The sequence below is a fragment of the Cucumis melo genome, chromosome 9 (assembly GCF_025177605.1).
Source record: "Cucumis melo cultivar AY chromosome 9, USDA_Cmelo_AY_1.0, whole genome shotgun sequence".
Lineage (NCBI taxonomy): Eukaryota > Viridiplantae > Streptophyta > Magnoliopsida > Cucurbitales > Cucurbitaceae > Cucumis > Cucumis melo.
This window is the reverse complement of record NC_066865.1, coordinates 7,013,241-7,027,439: the sequence shown is the minus strand read 5'-3', so window position 1 is coordinate 7,027,439 and position 14,199 is coordinate 7,013,241. Positions and strand designations below refer to the sequence as shown.

Here is a 14,199-nt window from a genome sequence, read left to right as displayed (position 1 = left end):
TTGAGCCTAAATATGAAAGGCTGTAACACAATTTTTATTTAATATGTGCAGAGAGACCTAGAAGAATAGATCATTCCAAATATAAGAATTAGATTTTAAGTATTAATATATATAGGAACATTTAAATTTTTTTTCAAATATAATAAAATTTATCAGAGTCTATCATTGATAGATTTATATTGTAAATATTTGTCTATCAACGATAGACCTCAATAGTGTTGGAATTTATGTCCTAAAATACATAGTTTGTAATCATATTCTATTCAATAGAGTCATTATTAAGAATTTATTAGTGAAACTGAATACTATAATCTTAAATCCAATAAACTAAGGTTCCAAGGCCATTTTGAGTAAACTTGAACTTTATATAGAGACATAAATGTGGATTAAGTTCGAGTATATAGGCTAAAACGGTCTATAGTATATGAATAAAGGTTGGGCGCCTTATTTAGGGACACTATGGATGCGACTCGCTTTGTAGTTAGTACAAACGATATGATCTAGAATTATTCATGTAAAGACATGAAAGTGGGAGCATCCTATGTAAAGAGTTTACATAAGGCCGAACCATGAAATAGTCACTTTTACGTTATAACGTTGTTTACTGTTTAAAACTAACCATTTCGATTATTGATGACTTAGGTAACTTAATCTTAAACCTAAGCTAACTGTGAACTCCTGTTCACACGAGATTATCCTTAGATCTGCATAGGTGAGGACAACTCTTTAGCGTTGGCTCAATAAGCCTCTCATTCAGGGGTAAGACCGGGTGAATAGCTGGAGACATATGGTGCAAAACGTATGACGAAATTTGCTCCTACTCACTTTAGGGTTAGTAGATAGGTTGTTCTCTTAAGAACTGAATCCAAGTCTTGAAAAAGGGGTCCCACCCTCTCAGTGGCCCGAGAGGGATTCAATTTCACTACAAGAAATTGAGATTTTTTCGATGCACAAAACGACGTCGGACGACAGAATGTCGGGACAAAAGACTATTCCCGACGCCGTGATCCATGCATCGGGACACAACTAAAATACTATTTTAATATCATCTTTGTTTGACGTGTCATGAAGAACGTCGAAAAGAAAGAAGTCAGTCTCGATGCTTATCAAACGACGTCAAAAATAGAAATATATTTCTCGATGAGTTACACGGGACGTTGGGATAAACTCGAACATTTATTATGTGTCATAGCAAGATCCTCGACGCTCCATGCATGGCGTCAGAAATAGGAATATAGTTTCCAACGGGTTGCACGAGACGTCCGGATAAACTCAAACATTAATTATGTGTCAGAGCAAGATCTTCGACGCCATGCATGGAGCGTTGGGAATGATTCACACATACTCTCGACGACATTAATGATTCGTCGGAACTTTATCTAAGTATTCCCATCAAATAGATAATGGGGTCGAAAGTTTCCTCATATATTTTGTTTCAATTCTCTAAAAGACAGAACTGAAATTTCGAAGAAACCGTCAAGTGGTTATTTTGTTTCAATTCACAAACGATCTGTTGAAAATTATGTCATAAAACTCGTAGTTTGTAGTTTAAAATTATATTATATTCAATAAAGTGGTTATTGAAGACTTATTAGTGAAAATAGAATACTATAATCTTGAATCCAATTAACTAAGGTCCCGAGGCTATCTAGTGTAGACTTGAGCTTTATGTAGAGACATAAATGTGGATCAAGTTCGAGTTTATAGCCCAAACGGTTGATAGTGTATGAATAAGATTGGGCGCCTTATTCCGGAAACACTATGGATGTGGCCCGCTCTGTAATTAGTACAAACGATGTGATCTTGAATCATTCATGTAGAGACATGGGAGTGGGGGCATCATACGTAAAGAGTTTGCATATAACTGGAGCCATGAAGAGTCACTTTTAAGTTATAACATCGTTGACTATATAATCTGACTATTTCTATTATAGTGATCTAAGAAACTTAATATTAATCCTGAGCTAACTATGAACTTTTGTTCAAACTGTATTATTCTTAGATTAGCATAGGTGAGGACATCTCAACGACGTTGGTCCAATAAGCCTCCCATTTTAGGGGTAAGACTGGGTGGATGGCTAGGGACATAGGGTGCAAGACAAAATTCACTCATACCCGTTTTAAGATTAGTAGATAGGTTGTTCCCTTAAGGACTGAATCTAAGTCTTGTACAAGGGATCCTGCTTTCTCATTGTCCCGAGAGGGACTCGATTTATAGGTTGGACCTTAAACCCAATGTTCAATAGTGGATTAGTGGGACTTAAGGAACAAAATGTAGTCTTGAGGGTCAAATGGTATTTTGCCTTAGTCGGCGTTATGAACAACCTGTGAAGGATTAACTTACTGATCATGGTTATATCAAATGGACATAAATATATCTATAGTGAGGGGAGTACAACTATGAGACTTTAGTGGAATGAATCGTTAGTTAACGAATGTTGAGTAGCTCGATTTAAAAGAATTAAGCTAGTTAATCTCGAATCATTGGAGCCCATGATCTATAGGTTCATTAGGTTCCCCTACTAGCTCATACGAAATTAACTTAGAATAATATGTTGGAACAATTCGAATTAGGTAGAGAGAGAAACTAACGAATATATATGATATAGCCATCGGTTATCGAGCTTTACGTTTAAATGTGATTTAAATATTAAAAATATGAATACAGATTCATATTCGGAAGCTCAGAATTGATGGAAAAGGTCAAAGTTGTAAAAGGTCAAAGTGTTGACTTTTAACTTTGAAAAGTCAAACTTTAACCGGCTTTATATTCAAATGTGATTTGAATTTTAGAAAAGTGAATACAGATTCATGCTCGGGAGGTCGGAATTAGTCTAGATGGATAAAATGGTAAAAAATCAAAATATTGACTTTTGGTTTGAAAAAGTCAAAGTTTGACTTTGACTTTAATGGTCAAATGACCAAAATGTCCTTAGATTAAGTTAGTGGGATAGGTGGCTACATGAGATGTAAACACCTAGCACACTAAGTTCCACTAATAGTTAGTGGTTTATTAGGTATTGAGATTTAATAAACTAATTACATGCAATTTTGCATGTAATTTGTCTATTTAAGAGACAATTTTTCAAATTTAAGAGAATTTTTGGGCATTTTTTGTAATCTTAAATTACAATTTTTTTTTCTCTCTAAAATCTCAACCTAATATTCTTCTCATTTTTCCATCTCTTTCTTAAATTCCTTCACTTAATGGGTCTCACAACCCGGTTCTAAGTCTGGAGAATAGTGGGTTAACACTAGTGGTGGTCTCGAGTTTGTGATCGTGAGAAGATTTGGAGCATCGGGAGTTCCGAAGGGAAATGGATTTTCCTAAACCCTAATTTAGTTTGAATTAAGGTTTTTTAGCATATTAATCACTAAAGTGTTTAGTTGCATATAGAGTAAATTTTCGATCCTTATTCTGCTGCGTTTGTATGCTTTCCTTCACGATCTAGACGACGTCACCTACCTTCATGCATCGCACGTCCATCTGAACCGTTCTTCTCCGTTCACAATCTACATCACAAGTTTCGTCGTCTCCGTTGCACACAATCGTTATTAGAGATCCACGTCTTGATTAGTCTTAAGCGCGTCTTATGCATCTGTTATGTTCTGACGTCTTCGAAGAGAGGAGAAGAAGAAGGAGGAGAGGAGAAGACGTCTTCTACGCTCGTCGTGCCTTGTCAATTGTCACCGTTCTTCCATTTTTTGTAAATTTCAAACCATTTAGATTTTACACTAGAACAAATATAGCCTTTAATGTCGCTTGGGAAAAAAGAAAAAAGACCATTGGTGTCGGTTTTGAAAAAGCGGATCTTTAATGTCGGTTCTCCACCGACATTAAAGACAAAGCTTTAATGTCGGTTTTAAAGCGACATTAAAGGTCCGCCATTTTGAAAACCGACATTAAAGGTCCATTTAAATTTTAGTTTTAATATTTTTATTTTTTGAATAAATTTAGATACTTTAATGTCGGTTTTCCACCGACATTAAAGGTCCATTTAATTTTTTTTTTTAATAATTTTTTTTTGTGGAAAAAATAACATTTCTCTCTCTTACTTTACCTTTTCGACCGTCTGCTGCTATACGAAATCACATTCGACATTCCCTCTCGTCTTCTCCGAACGATTCCCATCCATTTCTTCTCCGAACGATTCCCATCCATTTCTTCTCCGATCAACGCCACCATTTTCATCGACGCCACCATTTCTATCGCTGATACCATTTTTATCTTCTCCAATCGTTCTGTTCGCCCACCCTTGGAATCAAATTCGGCCGCATTTCTCTCCTTCTAAAGAAACTCATCCGCTCGTCCGCGTTCACAGCAACCAGCAACCAGGTTCGGCCACCCTTGGAATCAAATTCGTCCGCGTTCACAAAAAATATCCTCTCACATTCTCATTCTCCCTCTCACATGCGACGGTAAAATTTCCATCTTCTTTCAAGTGGTCGCGATTTTAATTTGGGGTTTTTAGCATGTTTTAATGTATTGTACTTGTTCATTCTTGTTCATCAATTCGAAATTTTAATGTATTAGTTTTAGGTTTTAGCTGTTACCAGGATATATATGGAAGATTAACAATGTATTAGTTTTAGGTTTGAGCTGTTGTGGTAATTGAATGTGTGTTTTCTTATTACTATCAAAAGGGCTTGCTCCGGAGATTCCTGAGGATCTTTACCATTTGATTAAGAAGGTTGTCTCGATTAGAAAGCATTTGGAAAGAAACAGGGACAAAGACTCCAAGGTACAGTACTCTATACCCACTTTATATAGTAATCAATTAGGGATTATAATGTAGATTAATTGAAGATGAATGGACATTAGCCATAGTTAGAAATGAATATATCGTCAGAGATAGGGAGATTAGGAAAACTATCAATTTTGTGATGAAGTTAGTGGGCAATTCTGTGAGCAAACTTGTCTCTCAGTCTCTTTCACCTTTCTGTAAGTGATTTCATGTAGGAGAGGAGAAATTTCAGTCTCTTTCATGGGATGTTTTTATTTTTAATTACCCTTCTTTGGTCTTTAATGGCGTTGTGTGTGATTTTGGTGGAGTTTAACTACAGCCACAAACACTTTTTGATGTTAAATTCAGTAGTCTGGATATATTTCTGTATTTACTCATCAGAGAAACATATTTCTGCATGTTACAAGAAAAAGTTTCATATTTGGAATACTTTTCGGTGCTATTCAAGGAGTGGTGAAAATCTAACCACTTTTTGCTCCCAACTTGTTAGACTTACAACTAAAGTTTCTTGCCATGATGTAACTGTTAAGTGATGGTTTAATATTGATGTTGATTTGGTTGACATATTTGGTTCTATTTTGTCCTGGAATTTTTTAGTCTACGGGTATTCTTTTGGGTATTTTACCTTTAGTCTTGAACGTTTTACCATTTTAAAGGGACAGGTTTTATATTCTGCTAATTTTCCGCATCATTGTATTGGACAATCGATCATTAGTTTAGGTAGGCTGAGCAGAAATATCTTCTTTAGAAATTATGGAATGCATTCTTCTCAACGGATTGGAATGATGGAATCATGTAATCAATTGACTCTTGAAAACATCAATGGCTATCTCAAATTTATTGTGTGCATCGTTAGTTTAGTTGATATATTTGTTTGCTACCATTAATTATTGTAGTTTTTCACCATTCTTTGTTCAAATATCAATAGAATACTAGAAATCTGTAATTGCATTGCTGCCTCTTTGAAGATTTTAAGTCAAATCTGTGGTTATTTTTGCTTGAGAAACGGTTCTTTCTAGTTTTAATTAGTCTATTAAACTAGGTAATCATTCTAGTATTTTCTTTCTTGATCTTTCCTCTTCATATTAAGATCAGTGAGGTTCTTTCTAGTTTTGATTAGTCAATTAAACTAGATAATCATTCTAGCATTTTCTTTCTTTATCGTTTCCATTCATATGAAGATCAGAGTAGTTGTATAGTTTGTATTGACCTGCCTGGAGTAGTTTATGTTCCTTCTGTTATAATTTCATAAAATTCATATTGTTTTGTGAGAATATTCTGGTCTTCTTCCTTTACTTTTACTATAAAATAGCACATTAAACACACATTTCAATGTTGAAATTTACAAAACTTGTAATCGAATTATTTAATATTTTTTTTTATTTAAATTGAATGAAAATTTTTAATCTCTAGATTTTTTAATTACTCTTAGGAATATATAATCTGACTTCAAGAGCATAGGGTTTAAGTTTAACACCTCTGAAGTAGAAAGATTAGGATGAAAGGGACATCACTATGATTTGTAAATTCATTATCTCTCCATATATTATCATCATCTTGTAATATCTATAATTTTAATTTTTGAAATGCTTATCTTCCCCCCTTTTCCTTTTTTATTTTTTGGGAAAAATAAAATGAAAAAGACATGTCAGTTAAAAAGTGAAGGGATGGTTAATGGCAGCTCCTGCTTGTCGATTTTGTTAGCAGTTTTCCTTACTTTGATGCATTCTTATTCTGACAAAAAACTTACTATATAGGCTTCAATGCTGCTCCATCAAGTCGTAAAAAGTAAGAATAATAATAGTAAAAAAGTATTATTGCCTCTTGAGATCGTATTCAATTTTTCTCGACCATAACTCTAAATCTTAATCCGACTACTACTAATAAAGTAGGTGGGGCTTGCTTCTCTCGTACTGGATCTTTTTCGCCTCCGGTGAGGTTTGTGGCCATCCATAGCTTTTGAATAAATTTTCTTTTTCAGAAAATAATCATAATAATTAATAATAATCCCATCTGCAACTACGATTGACTTTTTTGGATCCAAACCTGAAACCTTAATCGTGACTGTAATTCGGTGCATAAGACAACAATTACAATTCTAATGGCCTATTGTTTAACGTATTGTTGTTTATTGACTTTGTGCAGTGAGGAGTAATTGATTGATAGTTAATTTTAATTCGATATCTTAATGGTTTATTACACTATAAGTTGAATGTTTCAGTTTAATGGTAATTGGAATGTCAGAGAATTCAATTTCTCATATATGCAATTCTTCTACTAAAAATATCCTAATTAGTCCAACTTACTTGGTCCAAAAGCCATCAAAGCCCAAAGTCTATAATATGCCCAAAACAGTATTGAGGTGTTCTTCACTTTCAAGTTTTGGGTGTCGGAAACTTTCAAGGATTCAAAAGCTAACTTATAGAGATTCAATATTCTCACAAAAATATTAAATAATTAAACAGTATTGATTTTATGACTATTTAGTTGTTTTTCATTTTCTTGCAAAATATGAGATGAGAATATTAAAGTTTTAACTTTTGAGCTTAATATTATAAACAATATGTGTGAGATGAGTTATGCTTATCATTTTACTAACAATTTTAGCTTAATATTATTGTAGTTTCTTTTCGGTTTATATAGAACTTGTTAGTTTTTGGAATGTGGGTTCAGTTTAAGTTTACTTAGTTTCGTTATTTTCTCGATTTTTTTTGTAGATTAAATTGCATCTTATATAATATGGATAAGTCGTGGATGCAAAAGAATAGAACGTCATCTGAGTATGCTTATGGGGTTGAGATGTTTATTAAAAATGGGTTGAAGCATTCAAAGACGTCGAATGTCATGGCATGTCCTTGTTTAAAGTGTGTGAATGCAAAAACTTTAGATGTGAATACAATTAGAGATCACTTGTTTTTTAACGGCATCGATCAGAGTTATCAAGAATGGATTTTTCATGGTGAATCACTACCAATAAATAGAAACAATGAAAGTGTCTTTAGTAGTGTAAAAGAAGAAATTGACGAGGATGACGTTGATGACACAATTGGAATGTTTGAGGCTGCACATAATTATTTTAATGACAAGTCAGAAAATTTTGAGGAAGTTGTAGATGATGCCAAGAAACCATTATATCCTAATTGTACGAATTTTACCAAAATATCTACGTTGATAAAGTTATATAATTTGAAAGCTAAATTTGGATGGAGTGATAAGAGTTTCACTGAGTTATTACAATTAATTTCTGACATCTTACCTACTCCCAACGAATGCCCTACTTCTACTTATGAAGCAAAAAAAATTTTGTGTACTCTTGGAATGAAGTACGAGAAGATTCATGCTTGTAGGAATGATTGTTGCTTGTTTAGGAAAGAACTGTCCGATGCAAATGTATGCCCCTCTTGTGGTATGTCAAGATGGAAGATTCCTAAAAATTCAAAGAAGGAGGTTAAGAATGTTCCAGTGAAAGTCATGTGGTATTTCTCTCCAATTCCAAGATTTGAAAGAATGTTTCGAAGCAAAGAAACATCAAAATTATTGACGTGGCATGACAGAAAAAGAGAAGTGAATGATCTATTACAACATCCAAAAGATGCATTATCATGGAAAAAAATAGACAATTTATGGCCAGAGTTTGGGTCAGAACCTAGAAATCTACGTCTTGCTCTTTCCACAGATGGGGTAAATCCGCATGGAGATCTTAGCAGTAGATACAGTTGTTGGCCAGTTATGTTAGTGACATACAACTTACCTCCATGGTTGTGTATGAAGCGAAAATTTTTGATGTTGACCGCACTAATATCTGGTCCCAAACAACCGGGAAATGAAATAGATGTTTATTTAGCTCCGTTAGTTGATGATTTGAAAATACTTTGGCATGATGGGGTGGAATGTTACGATGCATATCAAGATGAATGTTTCAGGCTAAAGGCTATTTTATTATGGACTATTAATGATTTTCCTGCGTATGGTAACTTGTGTGGTTGTACAGTCAAAGGATATCATGCATGTCCAATTTGTGGGGAGAAAACTTCATCAATTTATTTGCCAAAAGGAAGGAAGATGGCATATATTGGGCATCGCAAGTTTCTACCACGTCATCATCCATATAGGAAACAAAAGAAAGTTTTCAATGGTGCACAAGAATTAGAATTGGCTCCAGAACCATTGAGTGGGGAAGAAATTTTCATACAAACAAGTAAGTACAAACACTCATTTGGTAAGAGAACTATGAACGAAAAGAACAGTGAAATGAGTTCTTCAGGAACTTATTGGAAGAAAAAATCTATTTTTTTTGAATTAGAATATTGGAAGTTTCTTGATGTGCGACATTGTTTAGACGTGATGCACATTGAAAAGAATGTCTGTGCAAATCTCATTGGCACATTGCTTGATATTCCCGGTAAAACCAAAGATGGAGTAAAAAGTCGATTAGATTTGGTTGAATTGAACATTAGATCAGAGCTAGCTCCTCAAGTAGGGGAGAAAAAGATCTTTTTACCCCCGGCATGTTATACATTATCTCGAGCAGAGAAGTTGAGTTTTTGTAAGACACTATCTGAATTGAAAGTACCAGAAGGCTATTCATCGAACATTCAAAGTTTAGTGTCACTCACAGATTTGAAACTGTATGGACTTAAGTCGCATGACCATCACGTTCTTATGCAACAATTGCTACCTGTGGCAATTCGTGGTATTCTACCGAAACATGTAAGACTTGCAATTATTCGGTTATGCTTCTTCTTTAATGCTATATGTAAGAAGACAATTGATACATCACAATTGAAAGGAATGCAAGAAGATGTAGTTGTCACTTTATGTCTATTGGAGAAGTATTTTCCACCATCATTTTTCACTATAATGGTACATCTTGTAGTGCATCTCGTAAGAGAAATTGAGTTTTGTGGACCTGTTCATCTAAGGTGGATGTATCCTTTTGAACGATATATGAAAGTCCTAAAAACTTACGTGCGAAATAGAAATCGACCAGAAGGATGTATGGTAGAAAATTATATTGTTGAAGAGGCTATAGAGTTCTGTTCTGAATTTATTGCTGGAGTTAGTTCTATTGGACTTAACTCATCTGTAATAAAAAAGAATTCAAACATGGATAGAGCATTATCAGCTTCTTCTTTTATCAGACCGAGTAAGGAGCAGTTAGATCAAGCTCATCTTTATGTCATTCAGAATGTAAATGATGTTCTACCATACGTCGAGTACGTGCTAAATCCTATCTATTCTCATTCTATATAAGTTGTTTATGTAATTAATTACTTAATAACTTGTTATTTACGACAGACAACATATGGAGAGTTTGCGTAAGCTTAACTCTGGTAAAGCTCGAAGTAAAAAGTGGATTCAAGAAGAGCATAATCGCTCATTCAGTCGCTGGCTGTCCACACGGGTAATCACTACAATCATACTCTTTTATGTTTGTTTTGGATCTAACTAAATCCAATATATTGTGTAGGTTGCACTTGCTCTCGAAGTACCTAAAAATTCTATCACGCCTTCTTTAAGATGGATAGCTCACGGACCTTCTCCAGATGTGGCCACTTATTCTGGTTACATAATTAATGGATATTACTATCACACAAAAAGGCGTGATGATATTAGGAGAGTTCAAAATAGTGGAGTTAGTATAACCGCTACTACGATGCAAGTCTCTAGTTCTAAGGACAAAAACCCGGTCATGTCAGATATGACGTTTTATGGTGTAATACGAGAGATATGGGAGATTGATTACCATCAATTATCTTTTATTTTATTTAAGTGTGATTGGGTTGACAATAGAAGTGGAGTCAAAGTGGACGAGCTTGGGTTTACCATCGTTGATCTCAAACGTATTGGACATAAATCAGACTCATTTATTTTAGCCACTCAAGCAAAACAAGTATTCTATGTCCAAGATTCTGCAAATCCTGAATGGTCGGTGGTTTTAACATCTCCACAAAGAACTATTGAAGAAGATTTCTTTGAAGATGAAATAGGAGATATGCTTCAAGAGTGTGGTTACGAAACCATTAAAAGGATGCCCAATGTTGATACACCTAATGAGACTGATGATACAAATTCAACTTATATTAGACATGATTGTGAGGGTAGATGGGTAGAGAAGGGTATGTCATTACTTTGCTTTATAATGTATTTAATTTTAGAGTTCGTAATATAATTGATATGCTTATGGTATCTTTATAATGTATTTATGTTTAAAGTTCGTAATATAACTGCTATATTTATGGTATGTCATTACTTTGCTTTGTTTAAGTTCATAACATAATTGTTATGCTTATGTATGTTGACTTTGCTTATTAATGTATTTCCATTTTTTGCAGATTCATAGATGGAGGATAGCAGTGAGGATGAAAGAGAAATGCTTCCAGAAGTAAGAAAGAAATCATTTGTTCCACGTGGGCCAACTACTATGTCTGAGTTGGCCTTAGTGAGAAATTCTGGACAAAAGTTGCCCATTCAATTTAATGAACACGGACAACCTGTTGGAGCCACGTCTAAGAAAATGCAAAGTTACATTGGTGTGTGCGTTCGACAACAGATTCCTATCACATACAACTCTTGGAAAGAAGTTCCGAATGAGCTAAAAGATAAAATATATGATTGTATATCGGTATGAGTTCTATTGTTATGTTTTTCATATAATGTAGTTTGCTTTACACTCTAAGTTTAACTAAGCTTTTCTTTTTTTTTTGTGTAGATGTCGTTTGATTTACAACCCAATGCTAAACATTCTATACTTATGTCTGCATCAAGAAAGTTTCGAACGTTCAAGACGACGTTAACTCAGAAGTATATACTTCCGTCTAAGGATCAACCATCACTCTTGCAGTTTCCTCCCAAAATCTATTCTCATATAAATCAAGAAGATTGGGAATCGTTTGTGGATGCTAGACTAAGTGAAGAATGGGAGGTAAATAAGTTTAAATTTTCAATGGAATTAGAATTGTTTTGATATCTACCTACAAACTAATACGTTGTACAGGATTATAGTCGTATTCAAAGGGAAAGAAGGTCGAAATGCGTATACAATCACCACATGTCACGTAAGGGATATGCTAATCTTGCCGATGAACTAGTGAGTATTTCTAATTAAATTGAAGAATTTATCTTAATATGTTGTTGTTAATTAATTATGTATCTTTTGTTGTAGAAAATAACGCATGATGTTTCCTATCGATCAACTCTTTGGAAAGAAGCACGGAAAGGAAAAAATAATGATTATTTTGATGATGCTACTCGAGATTGCGCCTCTCGGATTGTAAGTATACTTATGATTACAATATATAATCTTTTGTTAACGTAACTGATGATGAATTGTTTTATACTTGTATTGTTTTATAGGATGAATTAGTTGCAACAAATAAAAATGAGGACATCTTGACTGACGCATTGGGTTCCAAGGAGCACGGTGGACGTGTAAGAGGCGTGGGTGCTTTCGTCTCTCAATCACAATATTTCAAGACAGTAAAAGGGAAGGAGAAAATGTGTGAGGATGACTCGAGGTGCAAAAGTGACAAGAAGAGAAGTAATCACTCGAGGTCATCCATTGGAAGTATTAATATAGATCTTGATGCCGATGAGGACACACCTACCAACAAAGGAGTTGAGGTAATTGACTTTGTTGTCACTTTTAGTTTTTTAACTATATAGGATCAATTGTTCTTAACTATGCTTTTAATATTTGTAAAGGGAACACCATGCCAATTGTCTATAGGATCCATTAATAATATTGTTGCAGTAGCCACGATAGTTGAGGATAACATTGGATGTCCCAATGTTAAAGTTCTAGTAGACGTGGTTACGGGAGAAAATTTGACTATACCCAATCCAGTGAAGGGAAAGATAGAGACTTTAAATCAAGCATTGGGTAACATTATAGAATGGCCTCGTCGGCTTGTTTCTACGATCAATGACAAACAAGTGTGTATCTTTTTTTTACTATTTAAGTTTTGATTTTATTTGTATATGTATTTTGAATTTAGAACCTTGGTTGTGATAGGAGCATTCAACTAGGAAGGATGTCGTATACCCTTCAAATTATACTGACGTTAACGGCATTATTAAGCTTTTAAATAGACATGCCATGAAGAACATGGAGGATGTAGACATGATTCGCATCCCAATGAACGAGCACATATTTGGAAGTGACAAATTTGTTTATTTAGCTCGTGAAGATTTGTTGCATTACTGCGGCATGGTTGAAATCGGCTATATGTGTATACTAGCGTATATTACGTAAGTAGACAACTTATACTCATCTTTATCTCCAATACCACTTTTGTAGTTAGTTTGTTGATATTTTAACTATGGTTGCTTTTACTTAGATGTCTTTGGGATAAATGTGACTGTGCAAAGAATTTTTTTGTCATTGACCAATCAAAAATATCGTCACATATCAAAGATCGTGATCTTCGATCCAGAAATTTAGCCAACCAGCTAGAAGCAGTTAACTTGGAACAGAAAGTGCTAATTCCATATAATACCGGGTAAATAAAGAAGAGAAACACATTAATATATTTCCATTGAGCTTAAATGTGTACTCACATTGAAGATGTTGTTTATTGTAGTTTTCATTGGATGTTGCATGTTATCGATCTTCGTGAAAATTGCGTTTATGTTTTGGACTCTCTTCGGAGTAAAGTCAATGAAGACATTCATGGAATCATAAATGTGTAAGTGTATTTACTTTATTACTTCTTATTTAACTTTCTTGTCTTCTAATGTTTAAAAATATTTAGAGGGTTGAAGACATGGCAAGCGAAACACGATCTACAACGCTATCGATCAACTCCAAAATGGAGACCTGTAAAGGTAATTTGCATTTACAGGTTATTACTTTTTATGAAACATAAGATTAATTTGTATTCAATTGATATACATGCAGTGCCCTCGTCAATTGGATTCTGTAGGGTGCGGGTACTACGTGCAAAAGTACATACATGAGATAGTGCATAATTCTAGTACTTCTATTACTAACCTTGTAAGTTTCTACTTTAACTTTTTACATATTACAATTTGTGATCCAAACTCATACTTTCCATATCTTTCTCTTTGTGTGTAGTTCAATACCAAAAATGCATATAGCCAAGAGGAGATTGATGAGATTCGAACTGAATGGGCAGCTTTTGTTAGCAGATTTGTGTAAGTAGTTGCTTTTTGTAGTTAGGTTAGTAGTTGATTTTTGTAGTTAGGTTAGTAGTTGATTTTTGTAGTTAGGTTAGTAGTTGGTCGAGTTAAGTTTTTGTAGGGGACGGCAGTCCTATAGTTTTTTGAAGGGCATGTGGTCCCGTACTAATTGTTGTTTGTTAGATAGTTTGTACCTATACTTTAGTTAGTGAAGGAACCTTCTATTGTGTTTATAAATCACGATCTTATATATTATCTTTAATGGCGTTAGTGTGCTTGTATTTTAGTGTTGGATCTTATGCATTGTAGGTGT

The 14,199-nt window shown here is 34.2% G+C and overlaps 1 protein-coding gene across 1 annotated transcript; it reads left to right on the top strand.

Moving 5' to 3' along the window:
• The first annotated feature begins 12,920 nt into the window (after positions 1–12,920).
• LOC127151067 (uncharacterized) lies at positions 12,921–13,998 on the top strand. Its single transcript, XM_051090449.1, has 6 exons — positions 12,921–12,995; positions 13,085–13,246; positions 13,328–13,432; positions 13,499–13,571; positions 13,645–13,740; positions 13,822–13,998. The coding sequence occupies exons 1-6, from the start codon at positions 12,955–12,957 to the stop codon at positions 13,903–13,905; spliced, it is 561 nt and encodes a 186-aa protein (XP_050946406.1). The 5' UTR covers positions 12,921–12,954; the 3' UTR covers positions 13,906–13,998.
• The last annotated feature ends 201 nt before the right edge of the window (positions 13,999–14,199 follow it).

Excerpts from the sequence above, each read along its gene's own strand:
- LOC127151067 (XM_051090449.1), top strand. The coding sequence starts at position 12,955 with ATGGTTGAAATCGGCTATATGTGTATACTAGCGTATATTAC. Across the intron at positions 13,247-13,327 it reads CTAATTCCATATAATACCGG|TTTTCATTGGATGTTGCATG; the intron begins GTAAATAAAGAA and ends TGTTTATTGTAG. Across the intron at positions 13,741-13,821 it reads GTACTTCTATTACTAACCTT|TTCAATACCAAAAATGCATA; the intron begins GTAAGTTTCTAC and ends CTTTGTGTGTAG.